At 40.2% G+C, this 27,209-nt stretch overlaps 1 protein-coding gene across 5 annotated transcripts in view; it reads left to right on the forward strand.

Annotated features, from left to right (window-relative positions):
- ARHGAP10 (Rho GTPase activating protein 10) overlaps positions 1-27,209 on the forward strand; it is a 375,463-nt gene that overhangs the window by 188,134 nt on the left and 160,120 nt on the right. For all 5 annotated transcript variants that reach the window (XM_070386636.1, XM_070386634.1, XM_070386633.1 and 2 more), the window contains 3 exons: positions 17,002-17,083; positions 19,015-19,060; positions 21,139-21,204. In XM_070386636.1, coding sequence (XP_070242737.1) covers positions 17,002-17,083; positions 19,015-19,060; positions 21,139-21,204 — 194 coding nt within the window. The remainder of the gene's footprint in view (positions 1-17,001; positions 17,084-19,014; positions 19,061-21,138; positions 21,205-27,209) is intronic.

Raw genomic sequence — 27,209 nt, forward strand, 5'->3', positions numbered from 1 at the left:
GGAGTTGTACTGTTTGCCTTTACATGTTTACAGGAATGTATTCATGAGGTATACATTTCAATTACAAAAAGTGTAACAGCAGCATAATTGGTTATAGTGCAGGGGATGCATAAAGACACTGTGCATCATTTAGTAATTCTGCTCAGATACCAGTAGAGAGAAGAGGAATGGAAGTAACTTTTAAAGAATTTTGTAGAATTGGTAGAAAATGGAGTGGGCAGAATTATAGGCAGCATTTCTTGCGTATAGGCTTCAGTGTTTTTCATAGAATGTACGATTTTTTTTTTTTTTTTTTACCTAAGGATGGTACTGTTAATAGTGGCATGCTGAAAGCTACATTTTGTACTGGTTCCAATATTTAAATGGAAATCTGAATTGACATTCATCTGAATTTATTCATGGAAATGCATGCTGAAGGACACTGGAGTGTGGATCGTTGAAAAGGTTTTTAGGTTTGTAAATAAAGTTGTAAAGAACAATTGTATACAAGGGTTTTTGTAGACACATGTTTTCATTTCCCTTGGATAGATATCTCTGAGTGGGATTGCTGGGTCTGTGGGCTCTGCGTGTGTACGACTTAAGAAAACTGAGAGTTTCTTCCTACCAGCCATGTATGAGAATTCCAGTCTCTCTATCCTCTTACCAACTTTTGATTGTGTTCGTGTTTTTCCTTTAATTTTTTTTTTTGTGTGTGTAATAAAGTTTTATTGAAGTATAAAGGAGATAGAGAAAGCTTCTGACATAGACATCAGAAGAGGGCAGAAAGAGTACCCGCTTGCTAGTGTTAACAATGAGGTTATATAATCCAAAGAATGTCTGGAGGTTGTAAAGACCTCATCAGACCTACTCCCATAATTTACATTTTAAGATAACACTGTCCTCAGGCAAGATACATCCATGTAAAGACCAGGTCTACTCCCATAATTTACATTTTAAGATAACAGAAGGTTGAATCCAAAGACTGTCCTTAGGCAGGATATATTATTGTTATATAATCTTAAGTAATGTGGAGAAAGAAAAAAGTTTGTCCTTTCTTCCTCCTTGTGAATTCCAGACCCCTCTCTCCTTGGGGACCCCTAGACTCCCTATCAACCTGCCTAGGAACTGACTCTCTCATTCCCCCCTTTTCTTTTAGGAGAATTTTGTTGCCTAGGGAAAAGGGGCATCGTTCTCGTTCTATAACTACTTCCGAGCTGACAAGGGGTGTTGTCCCTAAATTGGTGAGGCAACATATTCTCCCAATCCTTATATTGAGGATATATTATCCAGGGGCCCCAAACGTGTTTTTCCTTTAAGCTGGTCATGACTAGTGATGATGATTGAATGCTGTTCCATATGGTTTCTGGCCATTTATATTTCTAACATTATGAAGTGCCTATTAAAATCTTTTTTTTTTTCCTCCATGTAAAATATTTTGTTGGTCTTTTTGTTATTGAATTGTAGGATTTTAAGTTTTCTGGATACTAATCAACCATATTGTGAATATATTAATGTGAATATTTTCTGGGCTCTATGGTTTGCCTCTTCATTTTAACAGTGTCCTTTGATGAGAAAAACATTCTTATTTTGATGAAGTTAATTTATCAGTTTCTCGCTTAGTCTCATCCTTTGGTTTGTCTGTCCTTTTTGCCAGTTCTGTAGTACTATTATTACTGTAGCTTTATAGTAAGTCTTGAAGCCAAGTGGTACGATTTCCCTGGTCTTTTTCCAAATTTGTTTTTGCCATTCTAGATCCCTTCATATAAATGTTGCAATCAGTATAAATTTGTAGGAATTATTTTAAGTATTCTGGATACTAAGCCTTCATCAGAATCCTTCATCCAAAAACCTACAGGCCAATATTATCAATATGGAACCATAATAATTCACAAGTCTGACTTTCTATTTATTTAGTCTTAAATTTCAGCAGTGTTTTGTAGTTTTTAATATCAGATCATGGATATCTTTTGTTAAATTTCCCTAAGTATTTTATGTGTCTGGGTGCTATTCTTAAGTGTGTTTTATTTTTCATTTTATTTTCCCAATAAACTGTTAGTATATAAAAATGCAGTGCCCTATAATATTGCTGAGTTGATTTATTGCTTCCTATAGTTTCTTTAAGGATTTTTCTTTTGTATACAGTGGTATCATGTGTGAACAAGACAGCTTTCTTTCTTTCCAATCTGAATGCCTTTTATGTCTTTTACTTGTCTTTCTGCACTGCCAAGACCTCCAACAATATGTTGAATAGAAGTGGTGATAATTGGGCATTTTGTCCTGTTCTCATCTTAAGGGGAAAAGCATTCATTATTCACTGTAAAGGATGAAATTTGGTTTAAGGCTGTAGATGCCTTTTATATTGAGGAGATTTTTTTTTTTTTGTCTGTTCCTAGTTTTAATCATAAATAGATGTTGACTTTTGAAAAAAATGTCGGTATCTGTTGAAATGATGATGAAATATTTTTCTCAAATCTGTTAGTAGGTGAATTGCATTGAGTTTTCGAAGTTGAACTAACCTTGCATTTCTGAGATGAACTCTACTTGGTAGTGATGTATTAACTTCTTTGGATATTGCTAATAATTTTTATGCTAATATTTGGTTGATAAGGAAATAAAAGTGTGTTAGTTGCTCAGTCATGTCTGACTCTTTGCAACCCTATGGGCTGTAGCGTGCTGTGCCCCCCCGACCCCCCAGACTCTGATATCCTATTTTTGTGTGTCATTTTTGATAATTTGTTCTTCAAGGAATTTGTTAATTTCCTCTAAGCTGTTGACTTTATTGGCATCGCCTTCTTCATAATATCCACTATTTTCAAAGAGGATCTATAATGATACCTCTTTTTTAATGCTTGGTACTGAAGACTTATTTTTTTCTCAATAAGTCTTGCGTAGAACTTTATTAATTTGTTACTTTTTTCAGGTGACCCATATTGTCAATATGTCATTGGGTTTTGCTTCTATTTTTATTTCCTTTGGATTTTCTTTTTCTTTTAAACGTTTAAGATGGAAGCATGACTTTACTGTTTTATTTTGAATACAGACATTTAAATCTAAATTTCCTTCTAAAACTACTTTAGCTTGCATCGCATGAACTTCAATGTATAATGTTTTCATTGTAATCCAGTTCCAAAGAATTCAGATTTTTTGTGATTAGAATATAGGCATTGAGTTTTAACTCAGATGTTATTTAGAATGATGTTTTAGAAATTCCCAATGGATGGAGAATTTCTGTGTACATGCTATTTTTTTTTTTCTACTTCTCTTTTGGTCTGATAACATAGTCTGTATTTTATTAATGAGTTGAAGTTTACTAGACTTGTTTCATTGTCTTAAGTGTGACCTATTAGTAAATGATTCATGTGTATGTGAGAACAATGATTTTTCTGCTGTTGCTGGGTGTAATGTCCTGTAAATGTCAATTAGATCAAGTTGGTTGTTACTGTTTCTCAAATCTTTGGTACTGTCTTGATTTTTGATAATGTTCTGTCAATGACTAAACTAGCGATGTTGAAATTTCTAACTCTTATGAGGACTTGCTTGTTTTCCTTTGATTTTGTAATTTTTGTTTCCTATACTGAATATTCGTGATCTTTTTCTTTGTGTATGCACATTTATGATTGTCTTCTTCAAGTGACCGTTTTATCATTATGAAATGTCTGTTCTGGGATAATCTTTATTGTGGAATCTACCTTGTTTGATGTTAATTGTAGCTGCACTAACTTTCCTAGTGTTACTTGGCGTATTTTTTCCTCCTTTTTCTTTTATCCATTTGTGTCTTTATGCTTAATTTTTTTTGTAAGCAACATATAATTGAGTCCTGCCCTTTAAAAAGTCCAGTGTGTTAGCCTTTGCTTTTTAACCAGGGTTTTAGCTAATGTGAATATAATAGTATAGTTTTGGATATGCATAGGTTTAAGCCCACCATCTTGGTTTTGTTTTCTATTTGTCCTTTTTGCTCTTTTTCTGTTCCTCCTCTGCTGCCTTCTTTTGTGGAACTGAGTCATTTTTAGTATTCCATTTTATCTCCTCTATTATATGATTTTTGGTTATAGCCCTTTGTACCTTTATTTGAATATGAAGTGCATTTTATGGTTAACCTATTTTTTACCTTTTCATACTCAGTATAGGAACCTTGCAACAGTAGACTTCTAATGACCACCCTTTTGCCCTCTGTACCCTTGTTTTATGTATTTTAATTTTACATACACTCGGAGCCTAGTTGTATGTTACTGCTTTCACTTTATGAGATCAATGATCAGTAATCTTTTGAAAAAAATTCAGTGTTTCATTTACATATATAAGGGTGTGTGTGTGTGTTTTCTTGTCTTTTAGTGTCAGTGTATTTATCCATTCTGATTTTCTTCATTCTTTTCTGCAGAACTAAGTTTCTATCTTGTGCTATTTCCTTCAAGTCCCTTAGGGTCATTTAATTTGAACATTACTTATAATGCAGATGCGCTGGAGACTTCTTTCACGTTTTGTTTATCTGAAACCGTCTTTCTTTTGCCTTCACTTTTGATGAATGTAGAATTCTGGATTCATCATGTTTTACCCCCAGCACTTCTAAGAAGTCATTTTATTTTCTTTAGCTTCCATTTTTTTTTCCCTCATGGCAAGTCATCTTTCTTACTGTTCTCTTGTATGTTGTCTTTTTCTCTTGCTGCTTTCAAGATTTTCTTTTTATGACGTGCCTAGATGTGTTTTTCTTTGTTTTATCCTGCTTGGTGTTCTTTGAAGTTATTGGATATGGGAGTTGATAATTATTCTCAGTTTTACAAAATCTTACTCATTAGCTCCTCAAAGACTTCTTCTGCCCCCCTTTCTCCTCCTTCACTCTCTGGGATTCTGATCGCATTATGTTAGACCATTTGGGACTGATTTTAATTGTACCTGTGGGATTTTAATTTACAAAGGTGGCTGAGGGCTGACATGGAGAGGCTAATGCCACTGAAGAGAATTTTATCCCTACAGTTTCCAAGGGCAGAGAGCAAACACACTGTGTCGGGGCACGTGGGGAAACACCAGGGTTTGGTCAGGAGTCTGGAGGAGCAAGGGAAAAATCCTAGACCCTCTTTACTGGGGTTTCCAAGGGAAGGGCAAGGCAGAAAAAAGGGAAAAGCATAGGATTGGCTGCTTTGAGTGATGTTGGTGGGCTCTAGGCTGTGGGGGTGATTTTCAGTTGTCTGGCCTGGGGGTGACTTAGGGCAAGAGAAATTCTGGCTGGGCGTGTGAGAATTAGGGATATAGACTTGAACTTGTTGCTTTGCCTTTGGAAGTGAACTCTTCACTACTGTGTGGTTTTATTTTCTGTTTCTTGCATATCCACTTGTTTCTTTTTAATAGTTTCTATCCCTAGATAGCATATGCAAAAGCAGAGACATTACTTTGCCAACAAAGGTTCATCTAGTCAAGGCTATGGTTTTTCCTGTGGTCATGTATGGATGTGAGAGTTGGACTGTGAAGAAGGCTGAGCGCTGAAGAATTGATGTTTTTGAACTGTGGTGTTGGAGAAGACTCTGGAGAGTCCCTTGGACTGCAAGGAGATCCAACCAGTCAATTCTGAAGGAGATCAGCCCTGGGATTTCTTTGGAAGGACTGATGCTAAAGCTGAAACTCCAGTACTTTGGCCATGTCATGCGAAGAGTTGACTCATTGGAAAAGACTCTGATGATGCTGGGAGGGATTGGGGGCAAGAGAAGGGGACAAGAGAGGATGAGATGGCTGGATGGCATCACTGACTCGATGGACATGAGTCTGAGTGAACTCCGGGAGTTGGTGATGGACAGGGAGGCCTGGCATGCTGTGATTCATGGGGTCGCAAAGAGTCAGACCTGACTGAGCGACTGATCTGATCTGATCCCTTTGGTAAAATTCCTATCAATTTATGCGTGTTGGCCAGCTTTTTAAAAAAAATTCATTTATTTATTTGTTTAGCTTCATTACGACATCAAGGTCTTTAGTTGAGACATGTGGGATCTTATGTTCCCTGACCAGGGATTGAACTTGGGTCCCCTGCATTGGGAATGCAGAGTCTTGGCCACTGAACTGCCAGGGAAGTCCTTTGGCCACCTTTGACACTGGATACTTGAACATATTCAGATTGGTTTTTAGGTTTCAGTTTGACAGTCTCCCCTAGCCCCCACCGCCTGAATACCTGGGCTATTTCTGGGTCTCTTTCTTCATGATTTTGAGTTACTTTTCTTTGCTTCTTTGTATGCCTTGTAATTTTTTGATGGAATACCAGAGATTGTGTGTCAGAGAGCAGTAGAGACTAAAGGAAGTACTATCCATACCTGGTGAAAGGCACACCCATTTTTCCATCAAGCTACAAGTGTGTAGGACTGTCAGGATGGTTGGCAGTTGAGCTGAGATTGGGCATGGTTGTTGTTAGTCACAGGCTTCCTGCGATTTGAGGATGCTGTCAGAAGCCTGTGCGGAAGCTTGCCCGCCCTGTCCCTTATTCTTATGGCACATACCTCTTTTACCTCTGCTCTCCACCTGCCCCTGAGCATCTGGGGACACCCTGTGGGAAGGAGGGAGAAGGTGGACCCACATTCTTCCCTTGTCCATGTCTTTCAGAGACAGGGTCTTTAACCTCTGGGTTCTAATGCCTAATGATCTGAGGTGGAACTGATGTAATAATAATAGAAATAAAGTGCACAATAAATGTCAATAAACGGAGTGCACTTGAATCATCCTGAAGCCCTTGTCTGCCCCCATCCATGGAAAAATTGTCTTCCATGAAGCTGGTCCCTGGTGCCAAAAGAGTCGGGGGCCACTGTTGTAGAGGTTTAAGCCATCACACCAGCTCCTGCGCTCAGTCGCTTCAGTTGTGTCTGACTCTTTGCCACCCATAAACGGTAGCCCGGCAGGCTCCTCTGTCCATCGGGTTCTCTAGGCAAGAACACTGGAGGGGTTGCCGTGCCCTCCTCCAGGGGATCTTCCCGACCCAGGAGTTGAACCCGTGTCTCCTGTGTCTCCTGCATTGCAGGCAGGTTCTTACCCACTGAGCCATCTGGGAAGCCCCCCACCAGCTCATACTCTACCTTTAAAACTTTGTTGAAATCCAGTTTTCCTCCGCTCTTATAGCTTCCTCTTCGTCCTGCTCTTCCCGAAGGATGAAAACAGCTGTATATGTGTGTGTGTGCATCCTCTCTAGGAAAGGACTCTTTACTTCCTGTGTTTTAGCGTGGTTTTTTTTTTTTTTTGGCATCTTCAGTTCTCAGATGTTTATTAAAAAAAACCAAACTACTGTGATTTTGTAGGGATTTTATAGGTTCTCCATCTTGTTTGAGTCGTTAATGTAAAAATGATGTTTCCTATAACTCCTGCAGGTGGAGCAGAAGCAGCCGTTCTCTAATGAGAATGGGTTGAATTCACTTTTACTGGAGAAAATAATCCCACTTGTGACTATATCACTGCTTATTTGGTCTGTTTGAAACATCTTTTTGGTGGACCAAAGAAAGTTGTCATTAAGTCCTCCCCCTTAGTAAACTCAGGTTACATGCTTTAACCGTCTCTGGAAAAATTCATAGATTTATATTTAAATTTTTCCCCCCAGCATCTCTTGTGAGAAGCCGATTATGACTGCTACATTTCTAAAACTTTTAAAAGTGTTTTACTTGGCTTTGGCACTTTCCTCTTAGAATAAAATTTAGTGTAGGACTTGTAATACGCTGGGATTTTTTTTTCCCCCTCTTCCCTTTCAACATTCCTCTTACAAAAGCATTAGAATATTCTTGATTTATTTCCATCATAAGTTTTGGTAGCTGCTGCTTAGGTTTTTTCCCTCTTAACATCTCTATTTATAATAATATCTCATTAATTGACATCTTATAAATGTGAATGTTTCTCTCCACGCTTATGTTGTTTTATATTTTCTTAATTTACAGGCTCATTGATCTGTCTTGTAGAATCTAAGAAAAACCCGTGTCTTCCACATGCTTTGACAGAACAATAAAAAATGCAGTTGAAAGAGGATGAATAAATAGAAGGTCAAATGGAGAATATAGATACTAGCTTTGTAAGGCCGTTTCTCATGCATCAATCTTGGGTTGTGTCTGATACCTGATAGTCCATATTTTTTTTGAATGAATGAATGAAAAGAGATTGAGATGGTGATTTAAGAATAAGAACCTGTTTAACCTGAGTGTTTCTTTCTTCAAGTTTCAGTTCTCAACCTTCGCTGTATAACAATATTGGTTTTAAGTAAAGACAGACTATCCCAGCCAAGGGCTCTCTTTGGTCTGGTTCAGTTTTCCTTCATGAAGTTTATCCTGTTGCCTTTGTGTTCACCTGGAATCCGCTTTGCCTTGCTGGGCATGGAATAATCTGCAGAGCTTAGGATACTGTCTGGCACATAGTACATACCAAATGTTAATTTGGTTGAATTGATTATTTGATGAAGGAAGAAGAGGAGGCTATGTCCTCCCCGGGAAACATAACAGCAACATCTGTTCTAGAAAACCAAGTTAGAACATTCTCAATCCTGGTTTCTGGCTCCAGGGAAGTCACTAACGTTCTTCCCTTAGCTTGTCCATGAAATGAAGAGATAATTGCTATTTCTATCTTTATGTGGGCTTTCCTGGTGGCTCAGATGATATAGTAGCTGCCTGCAATGCAAGAGACCTGGGTTCAATCCCTGGGTTGGGAAGATCCCCTGGAGACGGGAATGGCTACCCACTCTGGTATTCTTGCCTGGAGAATTCATTGTTTCTCTCTTTATGTAAATGTGAACAATGCAGCATTTTGTTGTAAAATTTTCTGTTCTTCACTAGCCTTATGGTCACCAAGTTGTTCTATGTGCCCACTAAATTTTATTAGAAAAGCATGTTTTATCAATAAAAGATGTCTTTCTTTTGAAAACTGGAGAATTTTTATATTTTGTTTCAATGATGAGATCCTGTTAATACTGTAATTTAAAATGTGTCCTTAAGTCTCAGTTTTGCTTAATGATTTCATAGCAATGGATTATTACAAATAAAAGGAAGAAACTTGAGAAATTTTAAATGGTTGAAACGTATTTTAGTGCCTGACGTTTTATTTGGAGGTAGGAGCTGTAGTGGATGGCTTTGGGCTGCTTGTGTGGTAAGATGGGGCTGCTTTCTATAAATCTGGTGACTGTTCCCTGTAAGAAGCATGTGACGAGTGTGAAGTGTTCTGGGGAATCACTGCAGTGTGATGGATTGATTCTCTGAAGTGGAGTTGTTGTGAGTTACTGTGTTATTATTTGTCAAAATGGAAACAAAAATAGAATTCTGTCCTTGTAGGTAATAGATCTCTACTTAATCTCTCATCTTTCAGCAGGTAGGTTGGTTCATTCTCCGCTGTATTCTTCAGCGAGCCAGGGGGCTCAAGTCTGGATCATCATGCCTTGGAGACAAGGAGTACAATAGTATTTTCATTTTTATGCCACATTGGATTTTATCCAGACATAATGCGGCTGTTTGATCTGAAGCCTGACGATTGCTTTTTTATTTACTTTAGTATCTGTAATTCTAGTTTCATAACTCTTGATCATTCAACACTTTTGTCTTCAAGTTATCGGAACCAGTCATTGTCTCTCTCATTTGTTGCTCTTGTACAGTTTGGTTAAGAATATTCAACTGTAGTAAATGTTATCTTCCCTCATGTCTGAATGGAGAACCTTAGGGGAGAGCAAAAAGAAGCTAGCAAGTACAGGAAATTTCATCACGATTCAGGGCTGATTTTGAGTATTTGAAGTATGAGTGCATGCTATGCATGCATGCTTGGTCTCTCAGTCATGTCCGACTCTCTGGGACCCTGTGGATGTTGGCCCTCCAGGCTCCTCTGTCCATGGAGTTTTCCAGGCAGAAATACCGGACTGGGTTGCCATTTCCTCCTCCAGGAGATCTTCCTGACCCAGAGATTGAACCCATGTCTCCCACATCTCTTGCATTGGCAGGTGGGTTCTTTATCATTGCGCCACTTAGAAAGACCATTCTAAGTATTGGTTCAGGTCAGTCGTGTCTGACTCTTCCCTGTCTATCACCAGCTCCTGGAGCTTGCTCAAACTCATGTCCATCGAGTCAGTGATGCTATCCAACCATCTCATCTTCTGTCGTCCCCTTCTCCTCCTGCCTCCAGTCTTTCCCAGCATCAGGGTCTTGTCAAATGAGTCAGTTCTTCGCAGTAGATGGCCAGAGTATTGGAGTTTCAGCTTTATCATCAGTCCTTCCAATGAATATTCAGGACTGGTGTCCTTTAGGATGGACTGGTTGGATCTCCTTGCAGTCCAAGGGACTCTCAAGAGTCTTCTCCAACACCACGGTTCAAAAACATCCATTCTTTGACACTCAGCTTTCTTCACAGTCCAACTCTCACATCCATACATGACTACTGTAAAAACCATAGCTTTGACTAGACGGACCTTTGCTGGCAAAGTAATGTCTCTGCTTTTTAATATGCTGTCTAGGTTGGTCATAACTTTTCTTCCAAGGAGCAAGCATGTTTTAATTTCACAGCTGCAGTCACCATCTGCAATGATTTTTGAGCCCCCCCAAAATAAACTCAGCCACTGTTTCCACTGTTTCTCAGTTTATTTGCCATGAAGTGATGGGACCAGATGCCATGATCTTTGTTTTCTGAATGTTGAGCTTTAAACCAACTTTTTCACTCTCTTCTTTCACTTTCATCAAGAGGCTCTTTAGTTCCTCTTCACTTTCTGCCATAGGGGTGGTGTCATCTGCATGTCTGAGGTTATTGATATTTCTCCTGGCAATCTTGATTCCAGCTTGTGCTTCAAGTATTCTAAGTGTCAGTTCAGTTCAGTCGCTCAGTTGTGTCCAACTCTTTGCTAAGTATAGAATGTCTTTATTTGCTATGGCTGTTTTGGCTTTCACTGAATCGCTTAACTAGTTATTAATGGTATATTGTGAATGATCTGTCTTTCATTGTTTATTCTTAGAGTGATAGCTTTCTTACTCATTATTTTGTTGCCCATAGCATATGGAAGTGCCTCTTGAGTATTTTCTCAGATCCATTCATTTATTTCTCTTTATTTTGGTCATTCTGTCTTATCCTCCGAATTGTCTAACACTTTTTTTTAACCACCCCTGCTCAGCTTCAGTCCATTTGTTACTGAGTAGCCATTGTTCACATACACATTTTTTTTTAACTTTACCATAAGTTTTTAAATTGGAGTATAGTTGCTTTACAGTGTTGTTACTTTTTGCTTTAGAGCAAAGTGAATCAGCCACAGGTATACATATATCCTATTCCCTTCTCATTTACATCACCACAGAGCCCTGAGTAGAGTTCCTTATGCTATACAAAAGGTTCTCATTAGTTATCTATTTTATACATAGTAATGTGTATATGGGGTTTCCCTGATGGCTCAGATGATAAAGTGTGTATATACCAATCCCAATCTCCCATACGTTTGTTCTCTACATCTGTGCCTCTGTTTGTGCTTTGCAAATAAATAAGTTCATATGTACCATTTTTCTAGATTCCACATGTATGTCTTCATATATAATATTTGCTTTTCTCTTTCTGACTTACTTCACTCTGTATGTCAGTCTGTAGGATGTGGAAGCAGCCTAGTTGTCCATCAACAGAAGAACGGATAAAAGAAGATGTGGTACATATATACAGTGGAATATTACTCAGCCATGAGAGGGAACAGAATTGTGCCATTGATAGAGACATGTACATGTTTAATCTGATCATGCTGACCCCCTACTAAAAACCTTCAGTGACATGGAGGATTTGTTTATGTTTTAAGTCACTTTTAGTTGTGTCCAGCTCTATGGACCGCAGCACGCCAGGCCGCCTCGTCCCTCACTGTCTCCTGGAGTTTGCCCAAATTCATGTTCATTGAATCGCTGATGCTATCCAACCATCTTATCCTCTGCTGCCCTCTTCTTTTGCTTTCAGTCTTTCTCAGCATCAGAATCTTTTTCCAATGAATCAGCTCTTCATACCAGGTGGCCAAAGTATTGGAGCTTCAGCATCAGTCCTTCCAATGAATATTCAGGATTGATTTCCTTTAGGATTGACTGGTTTGATCTCCTTGCAGTCCAAGGGACTCTCGAGTCTTCTCTAGCACCACAGTTCAAAAGCATCAGTTCTTCGGTGCTCAGCCTTCTTTATGGTCTGACTCTCACATCCATCCATGACTACTGGAAAGACCATAGCTTTCACTATATGGATCTTTGTCAGCAGAGTGATGTCTTTGCTTTTTAGTACTCTCGTCTAGGTTTGTCACAGCTTTCCTTCCAAGGCACAAGCGTCTTCTAATTTCATGGCTACAGTCACCATCTGCAGTGATTTTTGGCTACGTAAACCCTCAGCATGACCAAGGAGGCCCTGCGTGGTGGGACCCCGTCTTCCCACGGAGTTGCTGTGCAGCTGGTTTTTGGGACCCATGATGAGACTGCTCCCAACTCCTCCAGAGGGTGCTCTGTCCTTGCTGTGTGCCTTCTCAGCCTAGGGAACACCATGACCCTCTTGCTTCTATTCGTACATAGCTCATTTATCCTTAAAGTTTCAGATTAAATGTCCCTTCCCCAGGAAAGCCTAACCTCCAGGGTTAGAACAGGCTTTCCTTTCTTATGGGACTTCCCTGGTGGCTCAGACGGTAAAGAATTTGCCTGAAATGCAGGACACCTGGATTCGATCCCTGGGTCAGGAAGATCTCCTGGAGAAGGAAACGCCAACCCACTCCCAGTATTCTTGCCTGAGAAGAGAATCCCAATGGACAGAGGAGCCTGGTGGACTGGAGTCCATGGGGTTACAAGAGTTGGACACAACTGAGCAACTAACACTTTCACTTTCTTCACTTCCTTTCTTACTCCCAGATCACCTTACAAATCCTGAAGTTGCCCAAAGAGATTGGCAGGTTCACCGACAAGTCTCCTAGACCACAATGATTTAGCATAGTTGAAATTGAAAGGTTTTCTATTTGGGCACATATCTCCTGATGTCCTCCTTCCTCTTTTCCTTCTAGGGAGCTGGCTTTGCTCATTTATACTCACCTGACTCCCTTGCAACAGTCTTTGTGTGTGCTGAGTCGCTTCAGTTGTGTCTGACTCTTTGCAGCCCTGTGGACTGTAGCCCACCAGGCTCCTTTGTCCATGGTATTCTCCAGGCAAGAATTCTGGAGTGGGTTGCTGTGCCCTCCTCCGTGGGATCTCTCTGACCCAGGGATGGAGCCCTCATCTCTTACATCTCTAGCACTGGCAGACAGGTTCCTTACCACTAGTGCCCCCTGGGAAGCCCAGCATTCTGTGTACTTGTAGTTAATTGATTATTTATGATTTGTTTATCTTCTGCTTTCTCTGCTAGACAGTATGCTCAGCCCAATACCTAGCACACCGTAAGATATTTAATAATTCCTGACCTCCTGGGACAAGACAAAGCAGAATAGCTCATCATCCGGTGATTGCTGAAAGGACTAAGTGGTTGTAAACTCTGTCTTTGTATCCCATGTCAGACTTTGCTGTTTTTGGCCTGGAGCCCCGTTTTCTCTGCTGGTTTTGTCATTCCTGGATTAGAAAATCTGTTAGCTTTCTACTATGCATTCGCTGTAGCCCCTCCCTGTCCATTTTATATTTATTTCTTTTGGTTATATATTAAGTGTTTGAATCCATGTACTTTTGGGAGAGGTCTTTAGATATTTTTTCTGCTTTGCAAGAATGGAGCATTCATGTAGACCTGAGACCCCCCCCGTGTGTAAATATTGTTTTATCACTTAACCGATGTAAAGAAAAACACGCCTGCCATCTGAAGTTTTCCCTCACAATTTTAATTAACTCCCCTGAGCCCAGTGTGGGTTACTAAGAATAAGGGCCAGAATCCCCACATCCCAGTCAAGGCACTTCTTAAAACAGCCTGGTTTTCTGGGCATCTTGCCTCAATTCTTGCTGCAGAAGGATGCTGTGCATAGCAGAGTGAGAGGAGGTGGGATCTTGGTTGTGAGCTCCGTAGTGCCAGGGTGATGGCAACCCTGGGCCATTGCTGAAATGTTTAGGGTAGACCAGTCAAGAGTCATGTTGCTGTTCAGGAGTGCACTTAGGGGTTGAGAATTGATTTTTAATTTTTAGGATTTTTTTTTTTTTTGATATGGACCATTTTTAAAGTCCTTTAAATTTGTTACCTGTGTGTGTGTGTGTGTATTTGGGGGGCCGTGTAGCATCTGGGATCTTAGTTTCCCGACCAGAGATTGAACCCCCACCTCTTGTACTGGAAGGTGAAGTCTTGACCTCTGGACCACTAGACACATCCACAAGTTATTTTTTTCCACAAAACTCATAGCCTGGAGAAAGTGGTTGAAGAGGCGGACCCATCAATTGTAGAGACTTGGTAGTGAAGTTGAAGCAGATAACTGCTCAGGCTTTGTAGCCATCATGTGGGGAGAAAGCCTAACACCTGTGGGTGTGAGTTTTGGGAACACAGTGTATTTGCCTTGGGTATGGTGCTTTTGGAGTATTGCATGCTTTAAGTACTTTATAAAAATTGTAGTGGTTCTTGAGTTACATTTGATTCTTGCCACTTGCTTTACTTGTAAAAGATTATCCAACTCTTGAAAATGAGGTGAAATACTGTTCCAGGGGTGATAACTTTAAAAAATATTGTATATTCAGTATTAAATGGGAATGGATATTTACTTTCCATTTCAACCATCTATTTTCATTTCCAGTTGTCTGTGGTTTGGAGTATTCTACCTTTTCATCCCTTTCCCAAAAGTTTATTTTTAATACTTTTTGTCAAACATACAAAAGTTGTTTCATTGGAGAAACCACCAAAGTTTAAGAGAAATTATTAATAGCTTTTCTACCTAGCACTCCTTCCCAGCATGAAGAGTTTTCAGGCAGATTGTCTAAATATCCAGATAAACTGAACTAAGAAAGATCAGCCTTTGGCTCTGAGGACCAACCCAAGGCTCTGAGAAAACACTGAGGAAACCCCCCAAACGGTTGACAGTGCTGGGGTGGGATGAAAAACGACTTTCTGGTTTCATTCTGCCCACGCCTGGGTAACAGTGAACTTGTGCCAAGTCGCTTCAGTCGTGTCCGACTCTTTGTGACCCCATGGGCTGTAGCCCACCAGGCTTTTCTGTCCGTGGGATTTCCCAGGCAAGAATACTGGAGTGGGTTGCCATTTCTTCCTCCAAGGGGTCTTCCCCATCCAGGAGCTGGACCTACATATGTCTCCCGCATTGGCAGACAGGGCCACTAGAGCCACCGGGTAAGCCAACCAACATGTGTATCTTTATAAATAAAAATGCAATCCTCACTACCATCCCACATCCACTGGATGGCGACTTTCAAAGAGAAGGAGAGAGGAAGAAAATTAAGTGTTGGTGAAGATATGGAGAAATTGGAACCCTGTGCAGTGTTAGTAGGAATGCACAATATTAAAAAGAATAAAAATAAAATTACCATTTAACCCCCCGCCTTGTGAGACAGAAAGGTTTCTCCCTAATTACAGAACACACCTGTACTCCAAATGTGTGAGTGTCTCTAAGCAATTCTCTAATTCTCCGTGGAGAGCAAGTGTGCTAAGATTAAACTCAGCTTTGGCACTAGGTGGAGTTCAGGAAGACCCCGCAGATCAAGGCCTCAAGGCTGCCCCCTACCACTGTCCTTGAGTTTGATAATTTGTTAGAATGGCTCACAGAACTCAGGAAAATAGTTTACTGACTGTTGTTGATTTATCTGTGTGTGTGTGCTCAGTCATGTCTGTCTGTCTGTGACCCCGCAGACTGTCGCCCGCCAGGCTCCTCTGTCCGTGGGATTTCCCAGGCAAGAATACTGGAGTGGATTACTATTTCTTCCTCCAGGGGAATCTTCCCAGTTTACAGTAAAGGATATTTTAATGAGAACAGATGAAAAAACCCATGAAGAGATAATACAGGGCAAAGTATGGAGGAAGGGACTTGGAGCTTCCGTTTCTGCTGTTGGGGTACTTTCCCTTCAGATTTCCATGGGCTCATCACCCTGCCAACTTTCTTGAACCCCAGGGATTTTTATGCGGGCTTCATTATGCAGGAATGATTGATTAAATCATTGGCTGTTGGTGTTGGAAGTCAACCTCCAGTCCCTCCCCACTCCTGGGAGGTGTATGGATGAGATGGAGCTGAAAATTCTAATGCTCTAATCACATGGTTGGTTCCCCAGGCAACCAGCCCACATCCTGAGGCTTTCCAGGAGCCTCAGCTCATTAGTATACAAAATGACACATCATTTTAAAGATTCCAAGTTTGTCCTTCCTGCCTACCCCCTTTCTCTATTCCTCCCTTCCTTCTGCACCACGCGTCATGCGGGATCTTAGTTCTCCAACCTGGGATCGAACCAGTGCCCCTGGCTTCAGACCTTCAGGGTAGTCCCTCTAAGGGTTTTTGGAGCTGTGTGCTGGGAGATGGGGTCAGAAATTAAACATATTTATTATATCACATCCTACAACTCCACTTCTGAGTATATACCCAAAAGAATTGAAAGCAGGATCTAGTAGCAGCATTGTTTACAGTAACCAGGTGGAAACAAACCATGCATTCACTGATGGGTGCATGGATAGAAAAATGTGGTATATTCATACAGTGGAGTACTATTCAGCCTTAAAAGGGGAGGACATTCTGACACATGCTACAGCATGGATGAAAATGGTGGATACTTTACCAATTGAGATAAGCAAGTCACAAAAAGACGAATACTGTATGAGTCTGCTTGTTAAGAGTCACCTAGAGTAATCAAGTTCCTTGAGACAACAGGTAGAAGGGTGGATGTCAGGAGCTGGGAGGGAGGGGAGTGGGGACTTGTTGTTTAATGGGTACAGAATTTTAGTTTTACAAGATGAAGAGTTCTGGAGTCTGGACTCAATACTGCTGAACCGTGTCGTTAAAAATGGGTATAGATGTAAATTTTATGTTCTGTGTATTTTATCTCAATTGAAAATTTAAAAGAAACAGTGACCACAATGAAACATTAGGAAGTGGAAAAGGAGGTTTGTTTTTTTTTTAGCAGTCAAGGAATAACCTGATCTGTTTCTGGTGTCTTGCAGGCCTGGTATTTCCTTGACCATGCAGGCGTTTTCGGAAGAAGAGAGGAAGCAGTGGTTGGAAGTTCTGGGTGGAAAAGAAGCTGTAAGATATAACCAGTGGTTGAGTTTTATTTCAAATCCTTTAGAGTTGACTTCTGTTCATTTTCATGTTATTTTTGCTTTATAGTATATGAAAAAAAGTTCCCTGCTGAAGCTGGTGTCTGAATTCCTCTTGGAAGCGTTTGGTAGTCTAGAAATTTGGTTTGAGATAGCAGCGGCACCCTTGAGACTGGCATATCATTATTTTTTATTTTTCTTGACTTTGTCGCTCAGGTTCGCTTTGCTTGAGGAAGTCATCTAAATTCTCAATTTCTTCTTCCCTACCTGCGAAAGTACTTTGGGTGATGAACACAATAAATGCTTGCAATTCATTTTGATCTCAGTGGAGATGGAACGATAAATATGAGGCTGTGCAGGCAGTATTACAAGTGACTGCTGCACTTATTTGCTTGATTTAACAATTTCTGGTTTAGCCTAATGAGCCACAGTGTGCAGTGTTAGGTAGCCTGAGTGAATGGGCCTCTGTGTTCAGATTGGTTTGAGGAATAAATTAAAGGCAGCGATAGCAATCCAGAGGCATGGGACTTCAGTCCGTTTGCCACTTTATTCAAGCACTGCCTTCCTCTCAGAGGACTGGTGGCGTCTGGGAGTTGAGAACTGGGCAGGTCATATATTGAATGGGGGACTTAACAAGGATAATTATAGAAAACACCATAGTACTGGTTTAAATCAACTCTACTTAAAGTATTATGACTCATAACCAGCTGCCAGTGCAGGTACCAGGTGGGCTTATCTGGCAAGCATTTGGCGTTTCAGCAGGATTTAAAAAGAGGGATAGAGCCCAGTAGAAGAGGGGTCATATATAGTAAAAAGAGAGGTGTCAGAATAGAGCTTGTGAGATGGGCAGAAGATAATGTTATCTGATGGCAGTGGGCAGTCCCTGAGAATATAATAAGGCGAAGAGGATGGGCAGCAACACATTTAGCAGTCTTGACACGGTGTTTGAAACATGGAAGCCCAAATTACATACTTTAAAAATAGATCCTGTATAAGAAAATGCATCATCCTTGGAGGAAAAAAGCAGTGATCAGATTTGTGTATCATTTTTTTATATTTGATCTACATTTAGCTTCCATGATTTTAGTTCTGTTTATTCTTAATTTGTCCTTGAAATTTTTAGCTAGGAGTCAAGAGTACTTTCAACATTGGTAGCTGCTGAGATCCAAAACAGTTTATCCTAATCCTCTCTAGTAAAGGCACTGACCTAGACTTGTCCCCCCAGAGATTCAAGAAATGCTTTGGAGAGTGAGTTTGCCTATTTGCATAGCAAAATGGTCATATGGCTAAGTCATGAGGAAATAAGTCTATTGCCAAAGGCAGTGTAACCTTGACACATACATCCTCTCCTTTAGAGTAAAAAAGCCAGGTAATTACTTTGAGATATACAGATAAATGCAAGTGTGCATAAAGAAAATAAATATTCAGTTATGTACTTAGGTAAGGGCACTGAAGGCATTTCATAATTTTTTTCAGGTGACGTATGTGCCTTGAAGATAATGGGGCAGCACTAGAATTCTCAGAGGCAGCCTGGGATCATCACCTTGATGTTTCAGATGTGGTTATTGAGATTACGGCAGAAGTCATGTCTTTAAGTAAACAGCAGATTTTAGCAATGGTGAATAAATGAGCTTCATCTTCCTAGTTAGAATGCAGGAGTTTGTTTGAGCATTACAAATTTACATGAACTTTCAGTCCTGGCCCTTCATATTATTTTTGCTACTTTGGCAATGCCTTGGTGAGAGGCCAAGGAGACTCAGAGCTCTCCTTTTTGTTACCTGTCTTGCCTTTGAGCCCATGATAGTGATTAACCAACGTCAGTGTATTATTTGGACAGTCCCTAGGTGTGCCTACTACAATAGAATCATTTTTATGGATTTGCTGAAAAAACTGTTTCCCCTTTTTCTCTTTTACTAGCTCTTCCCTAGTTTTAATAGAGCCATCATCCCAAGACCAGAAGGAAGTAAGTGCTAATGTATAAAAATGACTGTTGTCTCCCTTTCTCATGAGTTACTCTGTTTTTATTACTGATGTCAAACTGTCGCTGGGTGCTTGCTCTCTGTACTCTGTCTGTGTCAGTCTGCTAAGTGGTGGGTGTCTTATCCACTGAGGACCTCTTCAGACTTTTCTTGACTGCTGAAACTCGCCTTGATCTTTCCCATCTCTGAGCCTTTTTCTTTCTCGTCTTCCTCTACGGAAACCAAAATGCTCTATCATTGACTTTGGTATTTGTTTTTATGGCCATAAACGAATACACAAGAGTTTCAGGCATGCATCTGTAAGCTTCCTAAGTTATAAACTCCTGTGGGTGGGAACACCCCACCAGTTCCTCGGCTCCCCACCCCTCTCACCTCCACACATGGTATCCTTTATTCTTCCAGTCTCTTGGATGTGGGCTGTACAAATAGTCAGCATTACACCTTAGAAAATAAAACTAATAGCAACCAAATGCGTTCAGATATTCTAGGACAATGATCTTCCCTTGCCTTGTATGTCCTAGAGGAAAAGGAAATAATCTCTGGCTCTTGTACTCTTGATTTTAACTGGATAAGATAAGATGTGATGAAATTTTCTGGATTCTTTATGAATCTACTTTTCATATCTTTGGAAGAATGAAGCCACATTTGTCAGATGTCCACAGTTTGGAGACATTGTTAAATGAGCCACGATTTCAAAGTGATTATGGTGTGTGCATCACTTAACCCGGCCCTGGAAATTCACCAGGTGCCTCGCAAGGTTGTCAGCCATGGAGGCACCTGCTTAGGACTTCCCTCCCTCTTGTCTTCTCTTCTGTTGCCCTTTCTTCTCCTCCTTTCTCTTATCCCCTCTTTCTCTTCTCTTCCTTTCTTTTCTTTTTACCTGAGAAATGAAAACATGTTTTGGAAAAGTAGTTTTGCTAAGCAGAAAGAAACACTTAAATTTTATATAAATGTGAATAGTAGATCTGTAAAAAAGTACACCACTGCCCACTTTTCCTCATTAAAGTGCTCTCCAAGCTTAGCTTTAAACCTGTAAAGTTTTTGTTCATAAATTATTCCATGCTGTCCCTTCTGAGAACCAAGGGTTAGTATTCCTGCTTCTGAGTTCTAAAGGCGGAATAAAGCATTCACTTTCCCTGAGTGCATTTTTGAAACAAGAGTTGTCTTTTATTAGGGTCCTCAAATACATCAGCCTAATCAATGGCAAAGTATTCATATTAGAAAAAATATAAAATTGTATTTTCAAAATAATTTTTTTTTGCTACATGAATCATCTTTTAAATTCATTATGAAAATAATAAAATATTAAACATTTAGAGCATGGTATAAAATGTGAAAAAAGTTTCTAGCTCATCATTCAAATACTATTTTTAAGAGTGTCTAAGAATTTTTTCCTCCTAGGTTAAAAAAGAAAAGTTTTGTGTTATTTCCCCAGCTTGTCAAGTAATTTAAGAACTTTCACTTATGTTTATAATTAAAAAACAAACCTGAGTTGTTGGAATTTGGGCAAAACATTAACTATTTCTGGATAGCTTCCTCTAAAGATTAATTGTAATCACTTTCTTTTTCACTATTTAAAATATTTTTGCTAACAGCTAGTTTCAATTATGAATTTATTTATATATGTTGGTAATGTTAGTCATATATGGGTAATGTTAGTCGTGTCCAACTCTTTGAGACCCCATGGACTATAGCTTGCCAGGCTCACTGTCCATGGGGATTCTCCAGGTAAGAATACTGGAGTGGGTTCCCATGTCCTTCTCCAGGGGATCTTCCCAACCCAGAGACTGAATCCAGGTCTCCTTTCTGTAGGCGGATTCTTGACCGTCTGAGCCACCAAAGAAGTATCTGTTGTTAATGAAGGTCCTGATACTACAAGTGCTCCTCTTCTATGAAATTCTGATTTACGTTATTTAAACAGGGAGTGCATGGCCTTTAGTTTTCTTTTTTTGAAGAGGGAAATAAAAAGTATATTGGACCTAAATACTTTTGTCTTATTTTTGTCAGCAAGAAAAATGTGAGTATTTGCACCTTTAATATTTTACAACTGTATTTCTTTTAGGTGCACAGTTGGATAAAATGGGATTCACAATTCTTAGAAAATGCATCCGTGCAGTTGAAACACGAGGTAACATGATTGAATCATTTTATTCATGAGAGGCTATAGGTATGTAAAATCTTAGGGTTGTTTCAAATGCTTTTTGCTTGGTTAAGTAGAATGAAATATTTTAATGCAAAACGCACCTTCTAGGCATCAGAGATTCAGTTGTTCATTTACTCTGAGCCGGGTAGGGGAGGAGGGTGGCGGGGGTTCCTTTTTATTTACACGTTTCTTTCTTGTGTCGAAACCTGAAGTCAGTGGAAGAATCAGCAGCGCTGGACTTGGACAATCAGTCTTAATCACTTCTTGTTTACACGCTAGTAAGGTATTTCCGTCTTCACTTGTCTTGTTAGCTTCCAGTTTAAAAATCAGCATCATTGAGATATCTTTTATGTATGGTAAAATTCACTGATTTTAGCTGTAAATTGATAACTTTTGATGAATGTGTTATAGTTGTGTAGCTACCACCACTGTTATAGAAGATTTCTATCTCCCCCCCAAATTCCTTTGTGCCCCTTCTCAGCCTGCCTGCCATCCTTGGCCCTTGGCAACTACTGAACTGCTTTTTATCACTTTCGTTCTTTTTATTTTTTTAAAAAAGCTTTTTAAATGAATGGAATTATGTAGTATATACTCTTTTGAGTCTGGCCTCTTTTGTTTAGCATAATGCTTTTGAGATTCATCTTTTTGGGTGTACTTTTGTGTGCTCTAAGTTGCTTTAGTCATGTCCAACTCTTCGCGACCCTATGGACTGTAGCCAGCCAGGCTCCTCTGTCCATAGGATTCTCCAGGCAAGAATAACGGAGTGGGTTGCCATTTCCTTCTCCAGGGGATCTTTGCGACCCAGGAGTTGAACCCACATCTCTTACATCTCCTGCGTTGGCCAGCGGGTTCTTCACCACCAGCAAACACCTAGGTGTACTCTTAGTGCTTTTGTCTTATTGCTTGGCAGAAAATCCATGGACGGAGGAGCCTGGAAGGCTGCAGTCCATGGGGTCACTGAGAGTCGGAGACGACTGAGCGACTTCACTTTCACTCTTCACTTTCATGCATTGGAGAAGGAAATGGCAGCCCACTCCAGTGTTCTTGCCTGGAGAATCCCAGGGACAGGGGAGCCTGATGGGCTGCTGTCTATGGGGTCGCACAGAGTCGGACACGACGAAAGTGACTTAGCAGCAGCAGCAGCAGTATTTCATTTTATGGATATACTGCATTTTGTTTATTCATCCACCTGTTGGTAATTTTTGAATTGTTTCCACTTTAAACTTCAGGGAAGATAATCCCTCCCCATTTTGGTTTCCTGACTTAAAAGCTCAAGGGTCTTTTGTTTCTAGTCCTTAAGGAAAAACAGGGCCTTGGTGCTTTGCAGCCATTGTGGCAGGCTTTGGAGAAACTAAATACAATAAATTTGCAAAACAAGCTGTGTCTGGGGGCTGGATTTCTCTTTGTTTAGAGTCTAGTGAAGTATGGATAAATTGAATATTTAATTCCCTCTCATATATTGTTTATCCCAGTCCTACTCTGAATGACTTAGTGGAATGAAGCATTGCACTCACGTTTTCTGTCAAAACAAGGTCTTTGTTATAAAGCCAGGACTGCCACCTGTGAAATGAGAGTGTTGGCTAACAGATGAATACGAGCTGTTTTATGATTTGGGGATTTGCCCATCGATAATAAAAACCCAAGCCACAGAAAGCTTTTCTTCCATTCTCCCTTACAGTGGCAATTCAGGCAGTGACACATTTTCATTCATTTCAACCTGCACTGAGGTTGAGCTGACAAGTTTGTTCTTTTTCCTAATGGTTCAAAAATTTCCAAAATGGGGATACTGTGATTTTTCATCTCTCTCACTTCATCATTCATGTTTCTCTTTTTCCTGAGCTTCTTAAGAGCCTTTATGGTATCACTTGCATGGTTTTTTTTTTTTTTTTTGTAAATACAATTCTTTCCACAAAGGATATAATTTATATCTACTTGTCTCTGCCTGGGCAGATAGAAATCTATCTAGAATGCTTTCTGATGAATCTGTAGTTTTATGGAGTGTTATGTTCATTGGCCTCCCAGGTGGCGCTAGTGGTAAAGAAAGTGACTGCCAGCGCAGGAGATGTAAGAGTCACGGGATTGATCCCTGGGTGGGGAAGATCCCCTGGAGGAGGGCATGTCAGTCCACTCCAGTATTCTTGCCTGGAGAATCCCATGGACAGACGAGCCTACAGTCTATAGGGTCACACAGAGTTAGATACGACTGAGTGGCTTAGCGTGTATGCACATGTTCATTGAATGGAATATGTATAATAGAATCTGCATGAATTGAATGTATTTTATTATAAACATGTAAATTTTTTTTATAGAAGAATGAGTCTATATCTTTTAAGTTAGATTTTTCCCATTTACAATGAAAAACAAAAATGCATATAATATTCTTTTCAAATCTGTTGTCCCTCAAGCTCTTTCATAACTAAAGCCTTTTGTTTTTAGTAGAGTAATAGGCTAAAAATAGAGTTAAAAGGATCAACTGTCAGATCATGTTACTCAGTATGATGAGGAACCTTGTGGAATCGCTGAGGTTTTTATCCTAAATTTGGAAGTTCCCTCAGGGAATATTGCTCTGAATGATTTCCCCTAAATCAGCTATCACGGCTATTGATTTTTTTTTTTTTTTTTTGCTACCAATGTTGTTGCATCACTTTTTTTCATCAGTCAGGATAAAGCTAGTTTATGTTCCTATAACAGGAAGCTGGAAATTCTCTGCGGGTTAAGACAACAAGACTTATTTCTCACTCAGATAGTTGGTAGGAGGGCTTTGCCCATCACTGCTACCTGGCTTCCAGGTTCCTGGTTGCCTTGCCTGGAGGACTTTGGACCATCAGGTGAATACTCTGGCTTTGATGCGAGTTTCATTTGCTCACAGCTGATTGGTTAGAAATGACCACATGGCCTCGTTCAACCGCAAAAAGTCTACATAGCACACCCCTACCAGGAGCCTGGAAAGCAGGCAGAGAGCCAGGAGTATCTGGTGGTGGCATTAATGACCGCTGTGCGTGCTTTGTGGATCTACATGCCTACGGTCCAGAGGCATTTAATAAGATCTGTATGAAGAATTATTTCTGTTCACATTTTTCAACATTTTAAACAAAGACTATCATTTTCTCTGAAAACTACTGTTTCATATGTTTTGGTTAAAGCAGTTAGTGTACCTTTTACCTAACATGTCTTTTAAAAATGACACCTGGGATTTTTATCAACTTTTGAAAGCCACTCGGTCACGTCCGACTCTTTGCAACCCCATGGACTGTGGCCCGCCAGGCTCCTCTGTCCCTGGGATTCTCCAGGCAAGAATACAGGAATGGGTAGCCATTCCCTTCTCCTGGAGAATCCTTCTGATCCAAGTATTGAACTGAGGTCTACTGCGTTATTGGATGATTCTTTACCATCCGAGCCACAGGGAAGTGGCATCAATTTTGTGTTATCATTTAAATATGTACAAAGCATCAGACAAATGCCTAAAACTTACTGTAGTCCTCAGCCCCCTGAGAAAAGGTAACATTTTTACTGATGTATCTACCACACATAGTGATGTAGATAACATACGTACTATGTGACACATATGTAGTGTAATATATGTTGTCCTAGAGGGGACTGTTAGCATTTAGCATTTGCTGTGCTAACAGCCAAAAGCTAACAGCCAAAAGCATCCTAACAAACCCCATTTCACTGTAATGTCAGCATCAGTTAACAGATCCTACTCTTCTTTTCTGTAGAGTTGTTCATGAAGCTAAGGCACACGAGAGAGTCAGATCAAGGGGTCTTTCATCCATTTACTGAGTATTTGTTAATGATCTTGTACCGGCTCTTAATGGATCCAGGTCATCTGACCACCGCTGGGAGCATATCGCTTATGTTTTCCAAGTTGAAGGACTTCCTGAAGCATCTGTTCTCAAACACTGCTGTGCCATGGAATCACCTGAGATCTTTAAATAATGCTGCTGCCTAGCTCTCACCCCCAGTCAGTCTGATTTCGTTGCTGTTGGGTGTGAACTAGGAAGCTGGCGTTTTCAATGTTCCCCAGGTGATGCTAATATGTAGTAAAATTTAGGAGTCTTAATGGAAGAGTTGCTTATGTATTGGAGCAATGGGATACACAGATGTTATCTATATAGTGTCCTGCTGGGAGGGATTGGGGGCAGGAGGAGAAGGGGACGCCAGAGGATGAGATGGCTGGATGGCATCACTGACTCGATGGACGTGAGTCTGAGTGAACTCCAGGAGATGGTGATGGACAGGGAGGCCTGGCGTGCTGTGATTCATGGGGTCGCAAAGAGTCAGACACGACTGAGCAACTGAACTGAACATGGGGGACTTTCAACTTCTTTTTTAAAATAATCCAACCTAAACCCAGACAAACAACAGAAAACTTCCAAAGAAAATAGCTCCATGTTTGTTTCCTTCCCTCAGTAACAAGTGATTTGTCATAGTTAAACTGTAGTTCTCATGTGAAGCCAGTATTTATGGAGCATTCATGGGGTGAATATAGCCTTGCTCTAGGCTTTTGGGATTCATATTAAAGGTTGGTTACATGTAATGCTCAATCCATGAATGGTAGACAAAACATAGATATTTGTAAGTAATTTAAGGATTTCAGACACTAAAATAAAACTGTTACCAGATTGTGTGGATGAAGAGAATTTGAATATACAGATAGATTGCTGAGTGTGTGTCTCTGTGTATGTTCAGTTGCTAAATCGTGTTCGACTCTTACGATCCCATGGACTGCAGCATGCCAGGCTTTCCTGTCCTTCATTATCTCCTGGAGTTTGCTCAAACTGATGTCCACCCAGTTTTGATGCTATAAACCATCTCATCCTCTGCCTCCCTCTTTTGCCTTCAGTTTTTCCCAGCATCAGGGTCTTTTCCAGTGATTCAGCTCTGCATCGGGTGGCCAAAGTATTGGAACTTTAGCATCAGTCCTTCCAGTGAATAGTCAGGATTGAGTTCCTTTAGGATTGACTGGTTTGATCTCCTTGCTGTCCAAGGAACCCTCAAGAGCTTTTTCCAGCAGCACAATTTGAAAGCATCAATTCTTTGGTGCTCAGCTTTCTTTATAGTCCAACTCTCACAATCTGTACACGACTACTGGAAAAGCCATAGCTTTGACTATATGGACCTTTGTTGGCAAAGTGATGTCTCTGCTTTTTAATATGCTGTCAAGGTTTGTCACAGTCTTCCTTCCAAAGAGCAAGCGTCTTTTTCAATTTCATGGCTGTAGTCACTGTCCACAGTGATTTTGGAGCCCAGGAATGTAAAATCTGTCACTGCTTCCACTTTTTTTTCCCTTCTGTTTACCGTGAAGTGATGGGATCAGATGTCATGATCTTAATTTTTTGATTGGTGAGTTTTCATCTTAATTGAAGTCTGTGTTTTGGAACAGCCTTCTTTGGATTTATAGGAGTAGCAAAGTATATTTTAGCGTTTAGAGAGACCTCACCAAAGATGTGGAGACAGAAAATAGCCAAATGGAAAGGAAGCATGAAGAAGTAGAATAAAAGCAATACTCAGGTGTTTGCATTTAATTAAGAACCTGAATGAGCACTAGAGGGTGGTGGATAGCAGAATAGCAGGCTTAGAGAGGTAAATATAAAAGCTAGTATTAGTGACCATATGTGGGATAGAGGGGCTGAAGAAGCACGTGGGAGGGAGCGGGGAGCTCAGGTTACTCCAGGAAAGAGTTGCTTTCTGTGAATGATGAGATGTAGGTTCCAAAATGGTGCAATAAAGAGAGGCCTTTCAGAAAGTTACAGGTAGGTACAACTTTTTTTTTTTACCCTTTCAGGCTCTTAGTTTCTAAAAGACTGTCACTAGGAAGTTCATTCATCCTGTCTCCTCCCGCCCCATCTGTGAAGGTCAGAGAGCTAATTTTTTTACACAGTAGATTTTACTGCTCATTAAGTGTATCTGTTTCCTCTTTCTGTCCTTCCCTTGGGTTGTTTTGTTTCTTTTTTAAACTGTTTATTTTGCATTGGAGTATAGCCAGT

Source organism: Bos mutus, chromosome 17, assembly GCF_027580195.1.
Source record: "Bos mutus isolate GX-2022 chromosome 17, NWIPB_WYAK_1.1, whole genome shotgun sequence".
In the NCBI taxonomy this organism is placed as follows: Eukaryota; Metazoa; Chordata; class Mammalia; order Artiodactyla; family Bovidae; genus Bos; species Bos mutus.